Source organism: Pristiophorus japonicus, chromosome 1, assembly GCF_044704955.1.
Source record: "Pristiophorus japonicus isolate sPriJap1 chromosome 1, sPriJap1.hap1, whole genome shotgun sequence".
In the NCBI taxonomy this organism is placed as follows: Eukaryota; Metazoa; Chordata; class Chondrichthyes; family Pristiophoridae; genus Pristiophorus; species Pristiophorus japonicus.
Genome location: NC_091977.1, coordinates 253,041,682 through 253,060,901, shown reverse-complemented (window position 1 = coordinate 253,060,901; position 19,220 = coordinate 253,041,682). Strand labels below are relative to the sequence as shown.

At 46.6% G+C, this 19,220-nt stretch overlaps 1 protein-coding gene across 1 annotated transcript in view; it reads right to left on the bottom strand.

Moving 5' to 3' along the window:
* frem1a (Fras1 related extracellular matrix 1a) overlaps positions 1–19,220 on the bottom strand; it is a 352,151-nt gene that overhangs the window by 217,472 nt on the left and 115,459 nt on the right. The window contains 2 exon segments of the mRNA XM_070877990.1: positions 692–859; positions 14,270–14,360. Of these exon segments, the coding sequence (XP_070734091.1) occupies positions 692–859; positions 14,270–14,360 (259 nt within the window).

Sequence of the window (19,220 nt, the reverse complement as noted above, 5' to 3'; positions counted from 1 at the left end):
TGTCAAAATTTCTTCAGACAGATTTCTACGCATCCCCGCAGGAAAGACATCCGCGCGGGAGAGATTGGGCTATTTTCCCAACTCTTGCCCAGCGAATGTCCTTCAAACTCTAATGCCTGGTAAAAGCAGGCGCATAGCTTACTTTTACCAGCGTAATACTTATAAAATATAGAAAAATTAAATTTACTCATTCATTTTTATTTTAAAAATTCTGTCCATTAAGGTAAGTTTATTTTTAACCCTATTAAATCACATTAAAAAAATTTCCCAAAATATTATTTTTCCTAAAACATTTAATTACATTTAATTTCAATTAATTTGAAATATGTGAGGAGTTTTTTTAATTTATTGTGCTGTGTTTCGATGTTTTAGGGATTTTTCTCATTGATAGTAAGGGAGCCCGTACAAACAGAGCTCCCATTTTTATTAATGAGAACACTACATAGTGATTGGTGGTCCAGGCCCATGTGACTCCAACAGATGTGTCCGTACATGGAAGATATCTACCCGTATGCTGTGCAGTGAATGAAGGCCTCAGGCTCGAATCCTATGTTCCTCCAGGACCACCAGGTGGTTTTGTAGATTTTTCTTGGATCAGAGGCGTTCGTACGAAGGAAGCCTCCGACCGCAATTTTCGGCCCATTATCGACCCCCAGTAACTGCATTGGCAGCTTAACATTAAAGTGCCTACCTCTGGAGCTTGATTGTCGACCGGAAGAACTGTAATATTGAAGCAGAAGCCAGCTAAAGTGCCACCATGTTGATTACTGACTGAGAAGAAAAAGTGAAGGTCTTGTGGGTCTGGCCCGATATCCTGTACAGGAGGCATGTAGGCCACTTTCAGGTAGTTCACAGCATGCTGAAACGGAATAAAATGGTACACATTATGCATCACAATAGTGGGTACAAGGCCAGTGATAGAAGGAAAAACTATATGAAAACACGAACCATATTTAAAGCCCTATTTTAGGGAATCAGGCTGGCTGCAAGTAGCTTCTGGGGTTCAGTGGCATCAGTCACATTTATGATGTGATTTGCTGTTTTCAATCAATACAACATGTCTTCACTTCAAATGTAATTCATATTTTCAAATGTTTTCTGTGGAAAATGGTCAGAACATCCTGAAACATGACAACCTGCATTCCATAATTTGCAGCATGTGTAGTACTCATAACTATAAATAAAAATGATCACTTGACCTCCAACTTGTATTTATACATCGCCTTTAACATAGAAAAACATCCCAAAATTTGACACCGAGCTACGTAAGGAGATATTAGGGTAAATGACTAAAAGCTTGAACAGAGAGGTAGGTTTTAAGGAGAGTCGTAAAGTTGGAAAGAGAGGTAGAGAGAGAGGTTTAGGGAGGAAGTTCCAGGGCTTAGGGCCCAGACAACAGAAGGCACGGCCACCTATGGTTGAGCGATTATAATCAGGGATGTTCAAGATAGGAAGGGGCGAGGCCATATAGTGATTTGGAAACAAGGATAAGAATATTAAAATCAAGGTGTTGCTTAACCAGGAGCCAATGTATGTCAGCCACACAGGGGCGATGGGTGAACAGAACTTGGTGTGAGTTAAGACATAGGCAGCAGAGTTTTGGATGAACTTAAGTTTACAGAAAGTAGAACATGGGAGACCGGCCAGGAGAGCATTGCAATAGTCAAGTCTAGAGATAACAAAGTCATGGATGAAGGTTTCTGCAGAAGATGAATTGAGGCGGGCAGAGTCACACGATGTTACAGAGGTGGAAATAGGCTGTCTTAGTAATGGTGCGGATATGTGGTCAAAAGCACATCTCAGGGTCAAATATGACACCGTGGTTGCGAACAGTCTGGATCAGCCTCAGACAGTTGCCAGGGAGAGGAATGGAGTTAGTTACTAGGGAATGGAGTTTGTGGCGGGGACCAAAGACAATGGTTTAGTCTTCCCAATATTTAGTTGGAGGAAATTTCTGCTCATTCAGTACTGAATATCGGAAAAGTAGTTTGACAATTTAGATGCAGTGGAGGGGTCGAGAGAAGTGGTGGTGAGGTAGAGCTGGGTGTTGTCAGCGTACATGTGGAAACTGATGCTGTGTTTTCGGATGATGTCGCCGAGAGGCATCATGTAGATGAAAAATAAGATGGGGCCAAAGATAGATCATTGGGGGGACACCAGAGGCAACGATGCAGGAGTGGGAAGAGAAGCCTTTGAAGAGGGTTCTTTGGCTACAATTAGACAGATAAGAATGGAACCAGGCGAGTGCAGTCCCACCCAGCTGGACGATGGTGGATAGACATTGGAGGAGAATAGAGTGGTCAACAGTGTCAAAGGCTGCAGACAAGTCAAGAAGGATGAGGAGAGATAGTTTACAAGCTACTTTTACTAGCTACATAAAAACAAGCACTGTTTAGGATTTTTGTATAGGATAGCACTTCTGATTCTGGGGTAGCTGATCTCTTGACAGATTCTTGAGTGCCTGGATATTGGTCTCCGCACAACACTCAGCTCTCACCTGTGGCTCCTAGGAACTGATTGGTGAGCATGAGCAACATCCCAGAAAAAGCTTCAATGGATAGTATTATGTCTTGAATAAGGAATCTTACCAGATACTGTAAGCTTAAAGTAATGTGTGACCGTAGTCCTTTATTACAGCTCTCCAGCCTGTGAGGCTTCCTTAGGTACAGGTGCTCCCAAGGGATTGTGGGATCCCTTGGGACTTCAGGGGATGAGCCCTCTGGTGGTTAAACAAGGTAGTTACAGGTTTACATATATAACAACACTCCCCTCTCAGGTCAACAGTGTAACTATTTATGTGAGTCGATCTGGGGCCTTCCTTTCCCTGGTTGATCGTCTCGGTGCAAATGCTGGTTTTAGTGCGTCGTTTGTTGAGCCCTCGCTGGGCTGCTGCGAAGCTGGCCTTGCTGGGCTGCCTGGTGTGGTGAGTCCTGCTGGGCTGCTGCAGGTGATGGGTTCTGCTTCATGGTCAACCGCTGGGTCAGTTACCACTTGTGTGTGTGTTGGAGGGTCGAAAAAGGTAGAGTCTATTGTGGGTTATTCTGGATAGTCCGTGAATCTGAATTTGGTTTGGTCCAAGTGTTTTCTGCGGGTGAGTTCATTTGAAAGTTTGACCAGAAGCACCCTACTCCCCGCTTTGGCCAAGACAGTGCCGGGAAGACACTTGGGACCTTGTCCATAATTCAACACAAATACAGGATCATTAATCTCGATTTCACGTGACACATTTGCGCGATCATGATATGTATTCTGTTGAAGCCGCCTGCTCCCTACCTGTTCGTGTAGATCAGGGTGGACTAACGAGAGCCTTGTCTTAAGTGCCCTTTTCATGAGCAGTTTAGCGGGGGATACCCCAGTGAGTGAGTGGGGTCTTGTGCGGGAACTAAGCGGGATAGGCGAGTCTGCAGTGAGCCTTCAGTTACCCTCTTCAAGCTCTGCTTGATTGTTTGCACTGCTCGCTCTGCCTGACCATTGGACGGGGCAGATGTGACATGTTTGATCCCATTGCGGGTCATGAACTCTTTGAATTTGGCACTGGTGAACTACGGCCCATTGTCACTCACAAGGACATTAGGCAGGCCGTGCGTGGCAAACATGGCCCGCAGGCTTTCAATGGTGGCAGCGGACGTGCTTGCCGACATTATCTCACATTCAATCTATGTGGAGTACGCATCGACAATCACAAGGAACATTCTTCCCAAGAATGGGCCTGCATAGTTGACATGGACCCTGGACCACGGTTTGGAGGGCCAGGACCATAAACTTAGTGGCGCTTCCCTGGGTGCATTGCTGGTCCTGTGAACACGTGTCACATTTGTGCATGCAGGATTCTAAGTCTGCATCGATACTGGGCCACCACATATGGGATCTGGCTATCGCTTTCATCATTACAATGCCTGGGTGGGTACTGTGGAGGCCACTAATGAAAGTGTCCTTGCCCTTTTTTGACACCACTACCCGATTACACCATAGGAGGCAGCCTACCTGTGTGGACATTTCATCTCTGTGCCGCTGGTACGGCTTTATTTCTTCCTGCATCTCTAATGGGACACTAGACCAACTACTATGGGGCACACAGTTTTTTTACTAAGGACAGTAAGGGGTCCTGGCTCATCAAGGTTCCAATCTGTCAGGCGGTAACAAGTGATTGCTCATTCTCGAATGCTTCCATTACCATAACTAAATCTGCGGGCTGTGCCATCTCCACCCCTGTGGTGGGCAATGACAGCCTACTGAGAGCATCAGCACAGTTTTCTATGCCTAGCCTGTGGCGGATGGCGTAGTTGTATGCAGATAATGTGAGCACCCATCTCTGGATGTGGGCCGATGCATTCATATTTATCCACTTATTTTCAGAAAAGAGGGATATCATTGGCTTATGGTCGGTTTCTAATACAAATTTGAGCCCAACAGATATTGATGCATTTTCTTTACCCCATAAACAAACGCTAACGCTTCTTTTTCATCATGTTGTAGGCCCTCCCACCCTTAGACAGACTTCTGGATGCATAAGCAACCGGTTGCAATTTCCCAGATTCATTAGCTTGTTGCAATACACACCCGACACCGTATGACGACGCATCACATGCTAGTACCAAACACTTACATGGATCGTACAACACAAGCAATTTGTTTGAGCATAACAGCTTCCTAGCTTTCTCAAAGGCATTTTCTTGGCTTTTACCCCATACCCATTCATCTCCTTTACGCAGTAAAGAGTGCAGGGGTTCTAACAATGTGCTAAGACCCGGTAAGAAGTTATCAAAGTAGTTCAGGAGTTCTAGAAACGACCGCAGCTCCGTCACATTCTGTGGTCTCGGTGTGTTCTTGATTGCCTCCGTCTTAGAATCGGTGGGCCTGATGCCCTCTGCCGCAATTCTTCTCCCCAGGAACTCCACTTCAGGCACCAGGAAAACGCACTTCGAGCGTTTTAACCTGAGCCCCAAACGATTAAGCCAACTAAGAACCTCCTCCAGGTTTTGCAGGTGCTCGACGGTGTCCCGACCTGTAACCAAGATGTCATCCTGGAAGACCACGGTGCGGGTGCGCGGGACCGACTTCAGCAAGCTTTCCATGTTCCTCTGGAATATCGCCGTGGCTGATCGAATCCTAAACGGGCATCTGTTGTAAATGAAGAGACCTTTGTGCATGTTGATGCAGGTGAGGCTATTCGATGATTCCTCCAGCTCCTGTGTCATGTAGGCCAAGGTCAAGTCCAGCTTCGTGAATGTTTTTCCTCCTGCCAGCAACGCAAATAGGTCGTCTGCCTTTGGTAGCGGGTATTGATCCTGCAGGGAGAAACATCGCCGGTGCCACTCAGTTGGTAGCTTGTGCACCGCTCCATCGTAGGAGACCTTTACGGTAGCACTGCTGATTACGGGAATCAGTTTCTTTGTGTATGTTCTCAGTTTAGTACGAATGGGAGTCAGGACTGCACCACAATTTATTAAATATCTTTTTGCTCATTATGGACTGGCTTGCGCTCATGTCCAGCTCCATTGACACCGGGAGTCCATTTAATTCAAACTTCAGCATTATCGGGGGACACTGTGGTAAATGTGTGCACCCCATATACCTCTTCCTCCTCAGTCTGAGGCTCTGGTTCGTCGTGATCCACCGCGGATCTATCCTCCTCTGCAACATGATGGTTTACAGGATTAACAGGGTTTGCAGCTCACCTGCACATATGTTGGAGATGCCCCTTTGTTCCACAGCCCTTGCAAACGTATCCTTTGAAGCGGCATGAATGAAAATGATAATCACCTCCACATCGTCAACAAGGCGTTAATGGCCTTGCATTCACCACCTTTGATGGTGGACTCAGACATCTGAGAAGTGCAGCTGCAGGCATGTGAGTCCTGCCCTGTACATTACGATTCAAAAACAACATTACTTTGCTCACAGTACTTGCAGCAGCACTCGTGTGCTGAGAGATTTGTTTGGTATTGTCATTGGCCTGGGCTATCGCTATGGCTTTACTCAAAGTTGGGGTCTCTACAGTCAAAAGTTTGCAAAGTATTACTTCATGGCCAATGCCAAGTACAAAGAAGTCCCTGAGCATGTGCTCCAAGTGTCTGTCAAATTCGCAATGTCCTACAAGGCACCTTAGCTCGGCGACGTAGCTCGCCACTTCCTGACCTTCAGACCTCTTGTACGTGTAGAACCGGTACCTCGCCATCAGAACGCTTTCCTTCGGGTTTAGATGCTCCCGGACCAGTGTGCACAAATCATCGTACGATTTCTCTGTGGGATTCACTGGAGCGAGCAGATTTTTCCTGAGGCCATACGTTGGTGCCCCGCAAACGTTGAGGAGGATTGCCCTTCATTTGTCAGCGTTCGCTTCTCCTTCCAGCTCGTTGGCCATGAAGTATTGGTCGAGTCGCTCCACGAAGGTTTCCCAATCATCTCCCTCTGAAAATTTCTCCAGGATGCCCACGGTTCTCTGCATTGTTGCGGTGGGGTTCGTCATCTGTATCTCGTCGCCATTTGTTATGTCTTGAATAAAGAATCTGACCAGATACTATAAGCTTAAAGTAATGTGTGACCGTAGTCCTTTATTACAGGTCTCCAGAGTGCCTCTCCAGCCTGTGAGGCCTCCTTATATACAGGTGCTCTCAAGGGATTGTGGGATCCCTTGAGACTGCAGGGGATGAGCCCTCTGATGGTTAAACAAGGTATTTACAGGTTTACATATATAACAACTTGCTAAGCCAAGTCATGGTGGCCAGCAGCTATTGTCAGTGGTGAAGAGCAACACCTACATTCCAGTACATGGAAAGTGCATGCTTGGACTGCCAGTGGAACCTTCCCAATTGGTCAATGGCAGCAAATGTAAATTATCCAAGTGTGTGCTAAACATAGAGCCACGTCCATGCTGAAAAACAAATGCAACAGGCTCTAGACAAAACTAAGTGGTGCTACAAGCAGTTAATCAGAGCAAAGCTCCATAGCCCAGTCACATCCAGTCAAGAATGGTGGTGAACAATCAGGCAACTAACAGGAGGAGGAGGCTCCAGAAACAACTCGATTCTCAACTCTGGTGGAGCCCAACATGTGAGATCAAGAGAACAAGGCTAAAGTGTTTGCAAGCATCTTCAGCCAGAAGTGATAAGTGGATGATTCTATTTGGTTTCCTCCCAATGACATGACCATCATGGATGTCACTGTCCAGCTAATTTGGCTCACTCCACGTGTCATTAAGAAGCTGATGAATACACCGGTCACAGCAGAGGTTCCGATAATGCTGCTCGTAGTGCTGAAACTCTTTTAGAGTTTATCTGTAAAACAAAACATTAAACCGTGCCACCCGAACTGGGTGACACACCAGACATTTACAAGGCCCTTTTTTTCCTTTTTTTTTTGTGTTTTTCTTTTTTTTGTTTTTTTTTTTGGGCACTAAAATCACAATTTTTCCCCAGTGCCCCCTATAAAAGGGAAGGGGGACACTAAAAGCACCGGCAATTAAAACAAATTAAACTTTAAAACGTAAAATCAAATTAAAATTTGGTTGCCGGGCGTGATGATGCACTCCAGTCCCTCCGGTGCCCACCTCTCGCGGAAGGCCGCGAGCGTACCGGTGGACACCGCGTGCTCCATCTCCAAGGACACCCTGGACCGGATGTAAGAGCAGAAGAGAGGCAGGCAGTCAGGTTGAACGACCCCCTCGACCGCCCGCTGCCTGGACCGGCTGATGGCACCCTTGGCCGTGCCCAGGAGCAGTCCTACGAGGAGGCCTTCGGACCTACCCGCTCCCCTCCACACAGGGTGCCCAAAGATCAGGAGAGTGGGACTGAAGTGCAGCCAGAATTTCAGGAGCAGCCCCTTCAAATAATAAAACAGGGGCTGCAACCTCGTGCATTCCATAAAAACATGGAACACAGACTCTTCCAGACTGCAGAAATTGCAGGCGGCCTGGGAGTCCGTGAACCGGCTTAAAAATTTGTTGCACGGCACTGCTCCGTGCACCACCCTCCAGGCCAAGTCCCCGATGAATAGTGGGAGGACCCCTGCGTAGAGTGCCCTCCATCGGGGACCCCCGCCTCCTCCGGACGGCAAGATGCTACGCCATGGCGTGTCCGGACGGCCGGCGAGGATGGCAAAGTTGAGAGTATGCAGGAGCAGCCCGTACAGGAAACCCCTCCGCGCGGAACTGAAAGGCACGGAGGGGATTTCCCCGAGGCGGCTCAAGTTGTGAGGCGCCGGCCCCCGAGGGAGGTTCCGGGGTTTGGCACCGATGAGGAATTCCGTCCGGACGGGGGTCAGTTCGGACAGGATCTCCCCACGTGCTTGAGCCTCCTCGATGCACCTAACGGAGTCAGGGCCCAGAGCTGTTTTTAGCGACTCGATGGCATCGGCCGCATGGCGGACGTTGGCAGAATTTAGGCGCCGCGCCAGCGTGTCTGGCGCCATCCAGCCCGCTCCTCCGCCATAGAGCAGGTCCCTGACCCTGGTCACCTCACCAGCCACAGCCCTCTCTTCCGACCGCCACATAAAACCTCGGTCGTGGAGGTACGGATTCCCGAGCAGCGGCTCCTGCAGGACGGAGAGCTGCGCTTGGTGGAGACTTTGTTCCAGACCCTGATGAGTTCCTTGTAAAAGACAGGCAGCTCCCGGACGGCGGTCCTGACACCCCCCAAGTTCACAAACAGGAGCTGCGTGTCGTAATTGAGGTCGCGCTGCTGGCGGAAGAAATACGTCGCCAGAGCACACCACCTAGGAGGGGGCTCGACGTAAAGGTATCTCTGCAGGGTCTGAAGACGGAAAGTCGCGAGCTGGGCGCTGACGCACACCAACGACTGACCGCCCTCCTCAAGCGGGAGACTCAAAACCGCGGCAGAGACCCAGTGCTTCCTGTTGTTCCAGAAGAAGTCCACCAGCTTCTTCTGTATCTTGGCGACAAACGCAGGGGGAGGGGTCAAAGTGACCAGCCGGTACCACAACATTGCGGCCACCAGCTGGTTTATGACTCACGCTCGACCCCTGTAGGACAGCACTCGGAGCAGTCCTGTCCAGCGCCCTAGGCGAGCGGCGACCTTGGCCTCCAGCCAGTTTGCCGGCCAGGCTCCCTCGTCTGGGCTAAGGACGTAGTGCTGAAGGCTTGTGTACCAGAACGGGCAGGCTCCCTAACGACCCAAGATATCCAGTGCAGCTATGGCAGTGGCATCTACCCGACAATGCGGAAATGTGCTCAGGTATGTTCTATCCACAAAGGCAGGGCAAATCTAACCTGGCCAATTACCACATTAACAGCTTCCTCCCAATTATCAGCAAGATAATAGATGTAATCAATCGTGCCATCAAGCGGCAATTGCTCACCAATGATCTGGTTGCCACCACTCAGTTTGTGCTCTGTCAGAACCACTCAGCTCCTAACCTTGTACAGCCTTGATCCAGACACTAACATATGAGCTGAATGCTAAAGAAGTGAGAGTGGCTGCCCTTGCTAACAAGGCAGCATTCAACTGGGAATGGTACAAGCGAATCCTTACAAAATTGAGTTCTGTGGGATCAATGGGAAAATCCTCCAGTGCTTCAACTGGTATGATTGGACAAGGATGAGGGTGAGTGTGAGGGGTGGCTAGTCAGATGGGAATGTGATAATATAGATTGAGAGAGAGGGATGGATGGAGGTGCAAGGTAAGTTGGTGTGAGTAAGATGTGCAGGAGTAGGGTAGGGAAGGCAGAGTGATGGGGATGTGATGAGAGGCACAGCAGGATGTAGTTGAGTGTGGTTTTGCAGTAACGTGTCATGATCTACTGAGATCATTGAAAGGTTTGTGCCGCTGCACCCAGGTCCTCCTGACAACATCCCTGCTTGCGCCCTCCTGTACAATGTTCAACCGGGCTGCATTGGTGTCCTGCAGGTCTGGGCAGGCATGGAAAGGGAAGAGAACCTCCCTGCATGCTGTGACTTCCTCCTTAAGCATATGGAGGGAGTCATGGAAGAGTCTGCGTGTAGCCATGCACGTCTATGCAGTGCTTTTAAGTGTTTGCAGCAGCTCAATGCTGCAGAATACTGACAGCACAACTGTCAAAATGCATGTGGGGATGGTCCCTTTAAGGAAACTGGCTACTGACGCATCAGCAGATGACATCATCAGACCCACCTCATTTTAATTGGCCGGGAACCGCGCAAGGCGGGCTCAACAAGCCCAATCTAGGGAAAGTCGTGGAGGGAGCTGACATATAGCCAGGGGCAGGATCCCAGCCCACCTTGGTCATCGCCTACCTCTCTCCCACCTCGGCATAAAAATTGAGCCCTATACCTCTATTTATAAAGCCCAGGATTACATATGCTTTATTACCTGCTTTGTTAACCTGTCCTGTCATCTTCAAAGATTTATGCACAAGCACACGCAGGTCTCTCTGGTTTGGCACCCCCTATTAAATTTGTACTATTTAGTGTGTGTGGTCTCCTCATTCATCCTACCAAAATGTATCTTCGTCCACTTTTCTGTGTTGAATTTCATTGGTTATGTGTCCACCCATTCCACCAGCCTGTCTATGTCCTCTTTAAGTCTATTCTTCAGTGTTTACTACACTTCCAAGTTACATGTCATCTGCAAATGTCAAAATTGTGCCCTGTACCCCCCAAGTCCAAGTCATTAATGCATATCTAAAACAGCAATGGTTAGCACTGAACCTTGGGGAACTTCACTGTATACCTCCCTTCGGCCCAAAAAACAGCCATTCACCGCAACTCGCTGTTTACCATCCCTTAGCTAATTTAGTATCCATGTACCTACTGCCCCTTTTATCCCCGGAGTGATTATTTACAACAGTTTTTTTTCTGTCCTTTTGCGCATGCGCGTCCTGAACTCCATCCCTTTTTGGCGCATGAGAGAGAGAGAGAGAGAGGAGAAAGAGAGAGTCCAAAGAGAAAAGTTAAAAGCAATTTGTTATAAAATTCTCCTGTCTGGAGTCAACAGTCAGAATGGCTCGAATGACACTTTACAAAGACACTGATTACATAGGCAGGGCGGTTCTAATTTCACATTCCAGAGAAACTGATGGATGTGCCTTGTCCTCCAAGTGGACCAATCAACAATCAGGTCATGTGTTCAAGGGGACCCAATCAGAGCATTTTTCTGTTGTAAATAGACGAGTCCTTTATTTCCATGGGCTGCAATTTTGCTACAAGCCCAATATGTGGTACCTTATCAAGCACCTTTTGGAAGTCCATGGGCTGGACTTTCCACTTAGATTGCTAGGGCCCACAAAATGGGCGATGTTCCAGCCTTAGTGCTGTTTCAGCTCTCCGGATCGCTGGGAGATCATCCATTTTTCCGATTGCTACTTTCAGCTTTTTTGGTGGGGGGGGGGGGCGGTAATAGGCCAGTGATAGCTCAGCGATGTGAAATGGGCCTTGGTGATGTGGAAGGCAAGGCTTCCCGAGCAATGGCCTTTCCACAAATGCGTTTTTTTTTTGCAAAGATGTTTCCCCGCGATTCTGGAAGTCAGGGGTCATCCAGGCATGCACAGAAGGTAAGGGGAGAGAGAGAGGAGAGAGAGAGAGAGAGAGAGAGAGAGAGAAAGGCATTGGAGAGGAGAGAGAGAGAGAGAGAGAGAGAGAGAGTGAGAGTCTAAAGAGAAAAGTTAAAAGCAATTTGTTATAAAATTATGTCCGGCCACGAGTCTGACAGTGGGCAGGAGGTGGAGGGGAGGAGGAGAGCAAAGCCACGAGGCGAATGAGGCCGTCATTAATGAGGTCCATAGCCGGTGGGGCCAACTAACCCGAGCTGGGCGTGAGAAACCTCCACCCCGGGCCTACTGCAAACTGTGGAGTGAGATCGCCGATGTGATCTCGGCGGTGTCCAATGAGGTCAGGGGATTGGACCAGTGCCTGCACACTGAAATCATTGAAATGAGTCGGCAGAATTAAGTTGTCGTGTTGCCTGCATTACATTGAACGGGCGAGGGATAATTGCGCATCGCGATCCCTGCGCACGTTTTTGTGGGTATCGACTATAGCACACCTCATCACTTAACCCGTCAATTTCTTTTCATGCTCTACAAAGCTCAAGTCAAATGAATGGAATGCTCACAACTTGCTTGGAAGAATGCAGCCATGACAACACTCAAGAAGCTCGACACAATTCACTTGATTAGCACGCTTGCCACTGGACTCAATATCCACCTCTCCGCCATCATAGGCAGTCCCTCGAAATCGAGGAAGACTTGCTTCCACTCTAAAAGTGAGTTCTCAGGTCCAATATAGGAATTAGAGTCTGTCACAGGTGGGACAGACAGTCGTTGGAGAAAAGGGGGTCTAGTTTGCCGCACATTCCTTCCGCTGCCTGTGCATGTTTTCTGCATGCGCTCGGCAACGAGACTCGGGGTGCTCAGCACCCTCCTGGATGCTCTTCCTCCACTTCAGATGGTCTTTGGCCAGGGACTCTCAGGTGTCGGTGGGGATGTTGCATTTTATCAAGGAGGCTTTGAGGGTGTCCTTGAAATATTTCCTCTGCCCACCTGGGGCTCGCTTGCCGTGCGAAGGTGACATGCGAGGATTCTTCACTGCAGTCAAGTCCACCTACGGCTCAAGCACCCAAAGCCCCACCCCACTGCTGGACAAGAACGGTGAGACACTCATCAAGGACACTGAGGTAGTCAGGGCCCGCTGGAAGGAGCATTCGAAGATCTCCTTAATCGAACTCTGCCTTTGACATGAGTGTCCTCAACTCCATCCTGCAGCATGCTTCCCGTCACCATCTCAGCAAAACCCCAGCCCTGCACGAGGTAGAAAAGTCCATCCATCGGCTCAAGAACAACAAGGCATCTGGAGCAGATGGAATCCCCAATGAGGCACTAAAGTATGGCGGAGAGGCACTTTTGGCTCAAATGCATGACCTCATCTCTCTCATCTGGAAGGAGGAGTACCTGTTCACCACCGATACACTGGTTGTGGTCTGTATAATCTACAGGATGCACTGCAGCAACTCACCAAGCTTACTTCAATAGACCCTCCTAGTCCCTGCAGCTGTAGCATTGAGAACAGCAATGTGATAGGAATCCCATCGCCTGCAAGTTCTCCCCAAATCAGTCAACGTTCTGTCTTAGAATAGAACTTGCATCTACATAACGCCTTTCACAGCCTCGCCACGTTCTAAAGCGTTTTGCAGCCATTTAAGTACCTTTGAGGTGTCATCACTTTTGTAAAGTAGCCAATTGCATACAGCAAGATCCCACATGAAATAACGGAAAGGGTTGATGAGGATAATATGTATATGAACTTTCAAAAGGCATTTGATAAAGTTCTGCACTGTTAGCAAAAGTGGATTAAAGGGGCAGTGGCAGCATGGCTACAAAACTGGCTAAGGGACAGCAAGCAGAGAGCAGTGGTGAACGGTTCTTTTTCAGACTGGAGGGAAGTGTACAATTGTGCCACCTAATGGTCGGTGTTGGGACCAATGATCTTTTTGATATATATTAATGACCTTGGGTACACAGGCCATAATTTCAAAATTTCCAACTGACACGCAAGTTTGAAATGTAGTAAATAGTGAGGATAGTAACAGACTTCAGGAGGATGAAACAGGCAGACACATGGCAGATGAAATTTAACACAGGAAAATGTGAAGTGATTCATTTTGGTAGGAAAAATAAAGAGAGGCAATATAAATTAAATGGTACAATTTTAAAGGGGTTAAGGGAACAGAGAGACACGGGGGTGGGGGGTGGGCGGGTGCGGTATGTACACAAGCCTTTGAAGGTGGCAGGACAAGTTGAGAAGGCTGTTAAAAAGACAGTACATTCCAACCATTCAATGTGTAAAAAAGTGTTTCTTCATGTTGCATCTGGTACTTTTGCCAATCAATGAGGACATTTTTTTGAGTGAGTTGTTACAATCTGTAATGCACTGAAAAGGGCAATGGGAGCTGATTCAATAATAACTTTCAAAAGGGAATTAGATAAATACTTGGAGGGAAATTTTGCAGGGCTATGGGGAAAGAGCAGGGGATTGGGACTAATTGGCTAGGCCTTTCAAAGAGCTGGCACAGGCAAGATGGTCCGAATGATCTCCTTCTGTGCTGTATCATTCTATGATTTTATGATTCTGCATGGATTATGCAATACTCTTGTTGAAGAGACCAACAATTAGTCTTTCGAATGGTTCAAAGCTGTTTTTCAAAGAACTACTTGCGATTAACTATTACACCATGGGATCAATTCACACACTGATCTGAATGAATAGATTGAATAGTTTTTCCGGCTCCTACTATTTAATGTTCCGAGCGCACTGGTTTTGAGATTAATACATTTTATATACCTGTGTGAATGATCTCAGCATCGGGACACTGGACTCCGTAATCAGCTTCTTCGTGCTGTCTGTCAGAAACAGTTTCCCAGCATCAGACAGGCTCAACAGAGAAGGAGAGAGACAATTAGACTTCAAGAGCTTCCAACATTGCAACTTTATACATCATCATTCAACAATATTCAGGCACACATTTTGATTCTTTTTACACAAGCAAGAAATATTGTTTTCCCCAAAAGCAAAAACCCCTGGAGGGGAGAAAGAAAGAAAGACTTGGATTTGTACAGTGTCTTTCACGACCACCGGATGTCTAAAAACGCCTTACAACGAATGAAGTACTTTTGGAGTGTAGTCACTGCTGTAATAGGAAATGCAGCAGCCAATTTGCGCACAGCAAATTCCCACAAACAGCAATGTGATAATGACCAAATTATCTGTTTTAATGATGTTGTTTGAGGGATAAATATTAGCCATCTTTTACCTCTACCTGAGAGGGCACCTCAGTTTAACTGCTCATCCAAAAGACGGCACCTCCGACAGTGCAGCACTCCCTCAGCACTGCACTGGAATGTCAGCCTAGATTTTGTGCTCAAGTCTCTGGAGTGGGACTTGAATCTACAACCTACTGACTCAGAGGCGAGTGTACTACCCACTGAGCCACGGCCGACACTGTACATCTATGCATTTTCTATATTTCACGTGTACTCTATGGTATTATATGAATTGTAAGGTTACCTGGTATTATGGTCAGGACTAACTTTGCCAAGAACATTAATTTAAAATAAACATGCCAGTGAGTTTCAAAAATTTGCAATTAAATTAGACCATTCTGTTTGCTTATATGGAAAACATCATCCAGGACAAAGCAATTATTTTGTTCACAGTCCACTGGACTCAATATCCACCCTGGAGAATGGCCCTGAATTTGGACTTGGAAGCTTCCCATGAGAAAAGCGCCGACAAACAACAATGTGATAATGACCAGATAATCAATTTTTTTGTTATGTTGATTGAGGGATAAATATTGGCCAGGACACTGGGGATAGCTCCCCTGCTCTTTTTCGAAATAATGACACGGGATCTTTAACGTCCATGTGAGAGGAAAGATGGGTACTCGGTTTAATGTCTCATCTGAAAGATGGCACCTCCGACAGTACAGTTCTCCCTTAGCACTGCGCTGGAGTGTCAGCCTAGATTTTTTTTGTGCTCAAGTCCCTGGAGTGGGACTTGAACCCACAACCTTCAGAGTCGAGAGTGCTACCCACTTTCTTTTTAATATAATTTATTCAACATAAAAAACATTTACAACATCGTGATCATTCCATTGTATCATACAAATCATTTTCGCCACAATGCACAGCCATTCCGCTAACACATATTAACATCAAAATCAGAGTTTAATTTGTCTCTTGTAACATATATTAATCTACTATTAAACTATTTACAATCTATATTAACGACTTGGATGAAGGGACCGAGTGTAACGTAGCCAAGTTTGCTGACGATACCAAGACGGGAGGAAAAGCAATGTGTGAGGAGGACAAAAAAAACCTGCAAAAGGACATAGACAGGCTAAGTGTGTGGGCATAAATTTGTCAGGTGGAGAATAATGTTGGAAAGTGTGAGGTTATGCACTTTGACAGAAAAAAATTGAAGAGCAAGTTATTATTTAAATGGAGAAAAACTGCAAAATGCTGCCTGGGGGTGCTTGTGCATGAAACACAAAAGGTTAGTATGCAGGTTCAGCAAGTGATCAGGAAGGCCAATGGAATCTTGGCCTTCATTGCAAAGGTGATGGAGTAAAAAGCAGTTTTAGTTTCCATATTTACAAAAGGATATACTTGCTTTGGAGGCAGTTCAGAGAAGGTTCACTAGGTTGATTCCGGGGATGAGGGGGTTGACTTATGAAGAAAGGTTGAATAGGTTGAGCCTCTCCTCATTGGAATTCAGAAGAATGAGAGGTGATCTTATCGAAATGTATAAGATTATGAGGGGGCTTGATGAGGTGGATGCAGATAGGATGTTTCCACTGATAGGGGAGATTAGAACTAGGGGCTATAATCTTAGAATAAGGGGCCGCCCATTTAAAACTGAGATGAGGAGGAATTTCTTCTCCCAGATGGTTGTAAATCTGTGGAATTCACTGCCTCAGAGAGTTGGGGAAGCTGGGTCATTGAATATATTTAAAATGGCAGGGGGATGGGAATCAATGCAGGGAGGCAGAGGGCAGTAAAAAGGGGGCAGAAGCAAAAGGTAGGAAGGAGAAAAACAAGAGTGGAGAGCAGAGAAATCAAGGGCAAAAATCAAAAAGGGCCACATTACAACATAATTCTAAAAGGACAAAGAGTGTTAAAAAAACAAGCCTGAAGGCTCTGAGTCTCAATGCGAGGAGGATTCATAATAAGGTGGATGAATTAACTGCGCAGAAAGCTGTTAACGGATATGATGTAATTGGGATTACGGAGACATGGCTCCAGGATAACTAAGGTTGGGAACTCAACATCCAGGGGTATTCAATATTCAGGAAGGACAGACAGGAAGGAAAAGGAGGAGGGGTAGCGTTACTGGTTGAAGAGATTAACGCAATAGTAAGGAAGGACACTAGCGTGGATGATGTGGAATCTATATGGATAGAGCTGCGAAACACCAAAGAGCAGAAAAGGTTAGTGGGAGTTGTGTACAGACCACCAAACAGTAGTAGGGAGGTTGGGGACAGCATCAAACAGGAAATTAGAGATGCGTGCAATAAGGGTACAGCAGTTATCATTGGTGACTTTAATCTACATATTGATTGGGCTAACCAAACTGGTAGCAATACCAATTTCTTAACCCCTCCTCCTTTACTGCGACATTGGCAGCATCCTGTTCTTTAGAGATGACAATGCAAAGTATTCATTTAGTACCTCAGCCATGCCCCATGCAGCTACAAGAAGATCTCCTTTTTGATCAGTAATTGGCCCCACACTAACTTTGACTACCCTTTTACTCTTTACATGTTTAAAAAATACTTTTGTGGTCCCTTTTATGTTATCTACTAATCTTTTCTCATACATTCTCTTTTCCCCTTATTTCCTTTATCAGTTCCCCTCTGCACTCTATGGGCCCAAGTTTCCACATGATTTGCGCCTGATTTTTAGGAGCAACTGGTGGAGAACGGACTATCTTAGAAATTGCAATTCTCCACATTTTTTTTTCTGCAGTTCTAGTCAGGTAGAACAGTTCTACTTTGGAACAGAATTTTTTCTTCAAAAGGGGGCGTGTCCGGCCACTGACGCCTGATTTCAAAGTTTCCACGGTGAAAATGTACTCCAAACTAACTTAGAATGGAGCAAGTGAAGATTTTTGTAGAACTGAAAAAACCTGTTCTACACATTAAAAAATCAGGCGCAGGTTACAAATTAGGCGTCCAGAACGAGGTGGGGGGGGGGGGGAAGGGAAGTCATTAAATTCTACAATAAATTCTTATTTATACTTCTACAAATATTATACAAATAAATCCAACCTGAATAAACATTTATAAGCAAAGAAAAGATTAAATAAACCATCTTCCTACCTGTGTGAAAGTGCTTCAGCCAGGGAGAATGCTGCAGGCGTTCGTTCCCGCGGGGGGGGGGGGGGGGGAGGAGAAAGCCGTTCGTTCCCGCGGGGGGGGGGAGGGGGGGAGCCGTTCCATTCGTTCCCGATGGCGGGCGGTGGTGGGGAGGGAAATGGCTGCCTCAACTTTCTGAGGCTTCCTGCACCTTCTCACTGCTGCAAGAAGCCTCAGTGCTGATCATGGAAGCGCAATGTGCTTTTATTAAAAAATGTTCAAAAATTAAACAGCTACAAAGAACTACAAAAATGGCCGAGTGCCAATGTTTCCTTCACACTGAGCATGTGCGAACGCTCCAACGCGCACGCGCAGCGTTGCCGGCAGGAAAAAAACTAATTTAAATGGTAACCGCCCCCTCCCACTTACAAAATCGGCGCGAGTGTAGGCTCCTCCCCCTGGGCACCGCGCCAGGCAGATAAGGAGCTGCAGGGCGCTCGAGAATAGCGCGGTTTTTTTTTAGGCGCCGTTTTAGGCGCGATAAACGGGCGCCCAGCTCGGAGGGGCGTCCATTCTTTATTGTGTGGAAACCTGGGCCCTATATTCTGTTTGATTCCTCACTATATTATAAACCTGACATTTATCATAAGGCCCCTTTCATTTTAATCTAAATATCTTTAACCATCCAGGGTGATCTAGATTTGGATGTCCTTGCTTTTCCCCTTGTGGCTATGTATCTCGTCTGTACCGGAACTATCTCTTCCTTAAAGACACCCATTGCTCATTTACTGTTTTACCCGATAATCTTCGTTTCCATTCCACTGAGACCTGATCATTTAATTCATTTAACTCATTATATTTAGCCCTCTTCCAGTTGAGTATCTTCATCTTTGATTGCTCCTTGTCAGTTTCCATAACTACTCTAAACCTAATGGTACTGTGATCACTGTTTACCAAACACTCTCCCACTGAAACATGCTCCACTTACCCAACGACATTCCCCAAAACGAAATACACCACTGCTTCCTTCCTCATTGGGCTGGAAACACACTGATCAAGAAAGTTCTCTTGTCCACACTTCAGGAAATCCTTCCCCCCACCCCTCCATGCCCTTTACACTGTTTATTTCCCTGTGTATATTTCAATAATTAAAGTTCCCCGTTATCACTGCTCCACTATTTTTATATCTTTCTGAAATGTGCCTGCAAATTTGCTCCTCTATCTCTTTCTCACAATTTCGTGGTCTATTTTCTTTACATTCTTTCTCTTATTTGCATATGACAAGAGCCTAATGCTTCAGGCATGAGTAAAGGACACCTCTTGTTTGTCCTCAATCAATATGGCGATCGGCGCACCTCCGTCCTGAGGTGTGCGCACACTTCTTCCTTGCCATTTTGGGGCTTTAGGAGACCATGTACCGCCTGAAAAATGAAC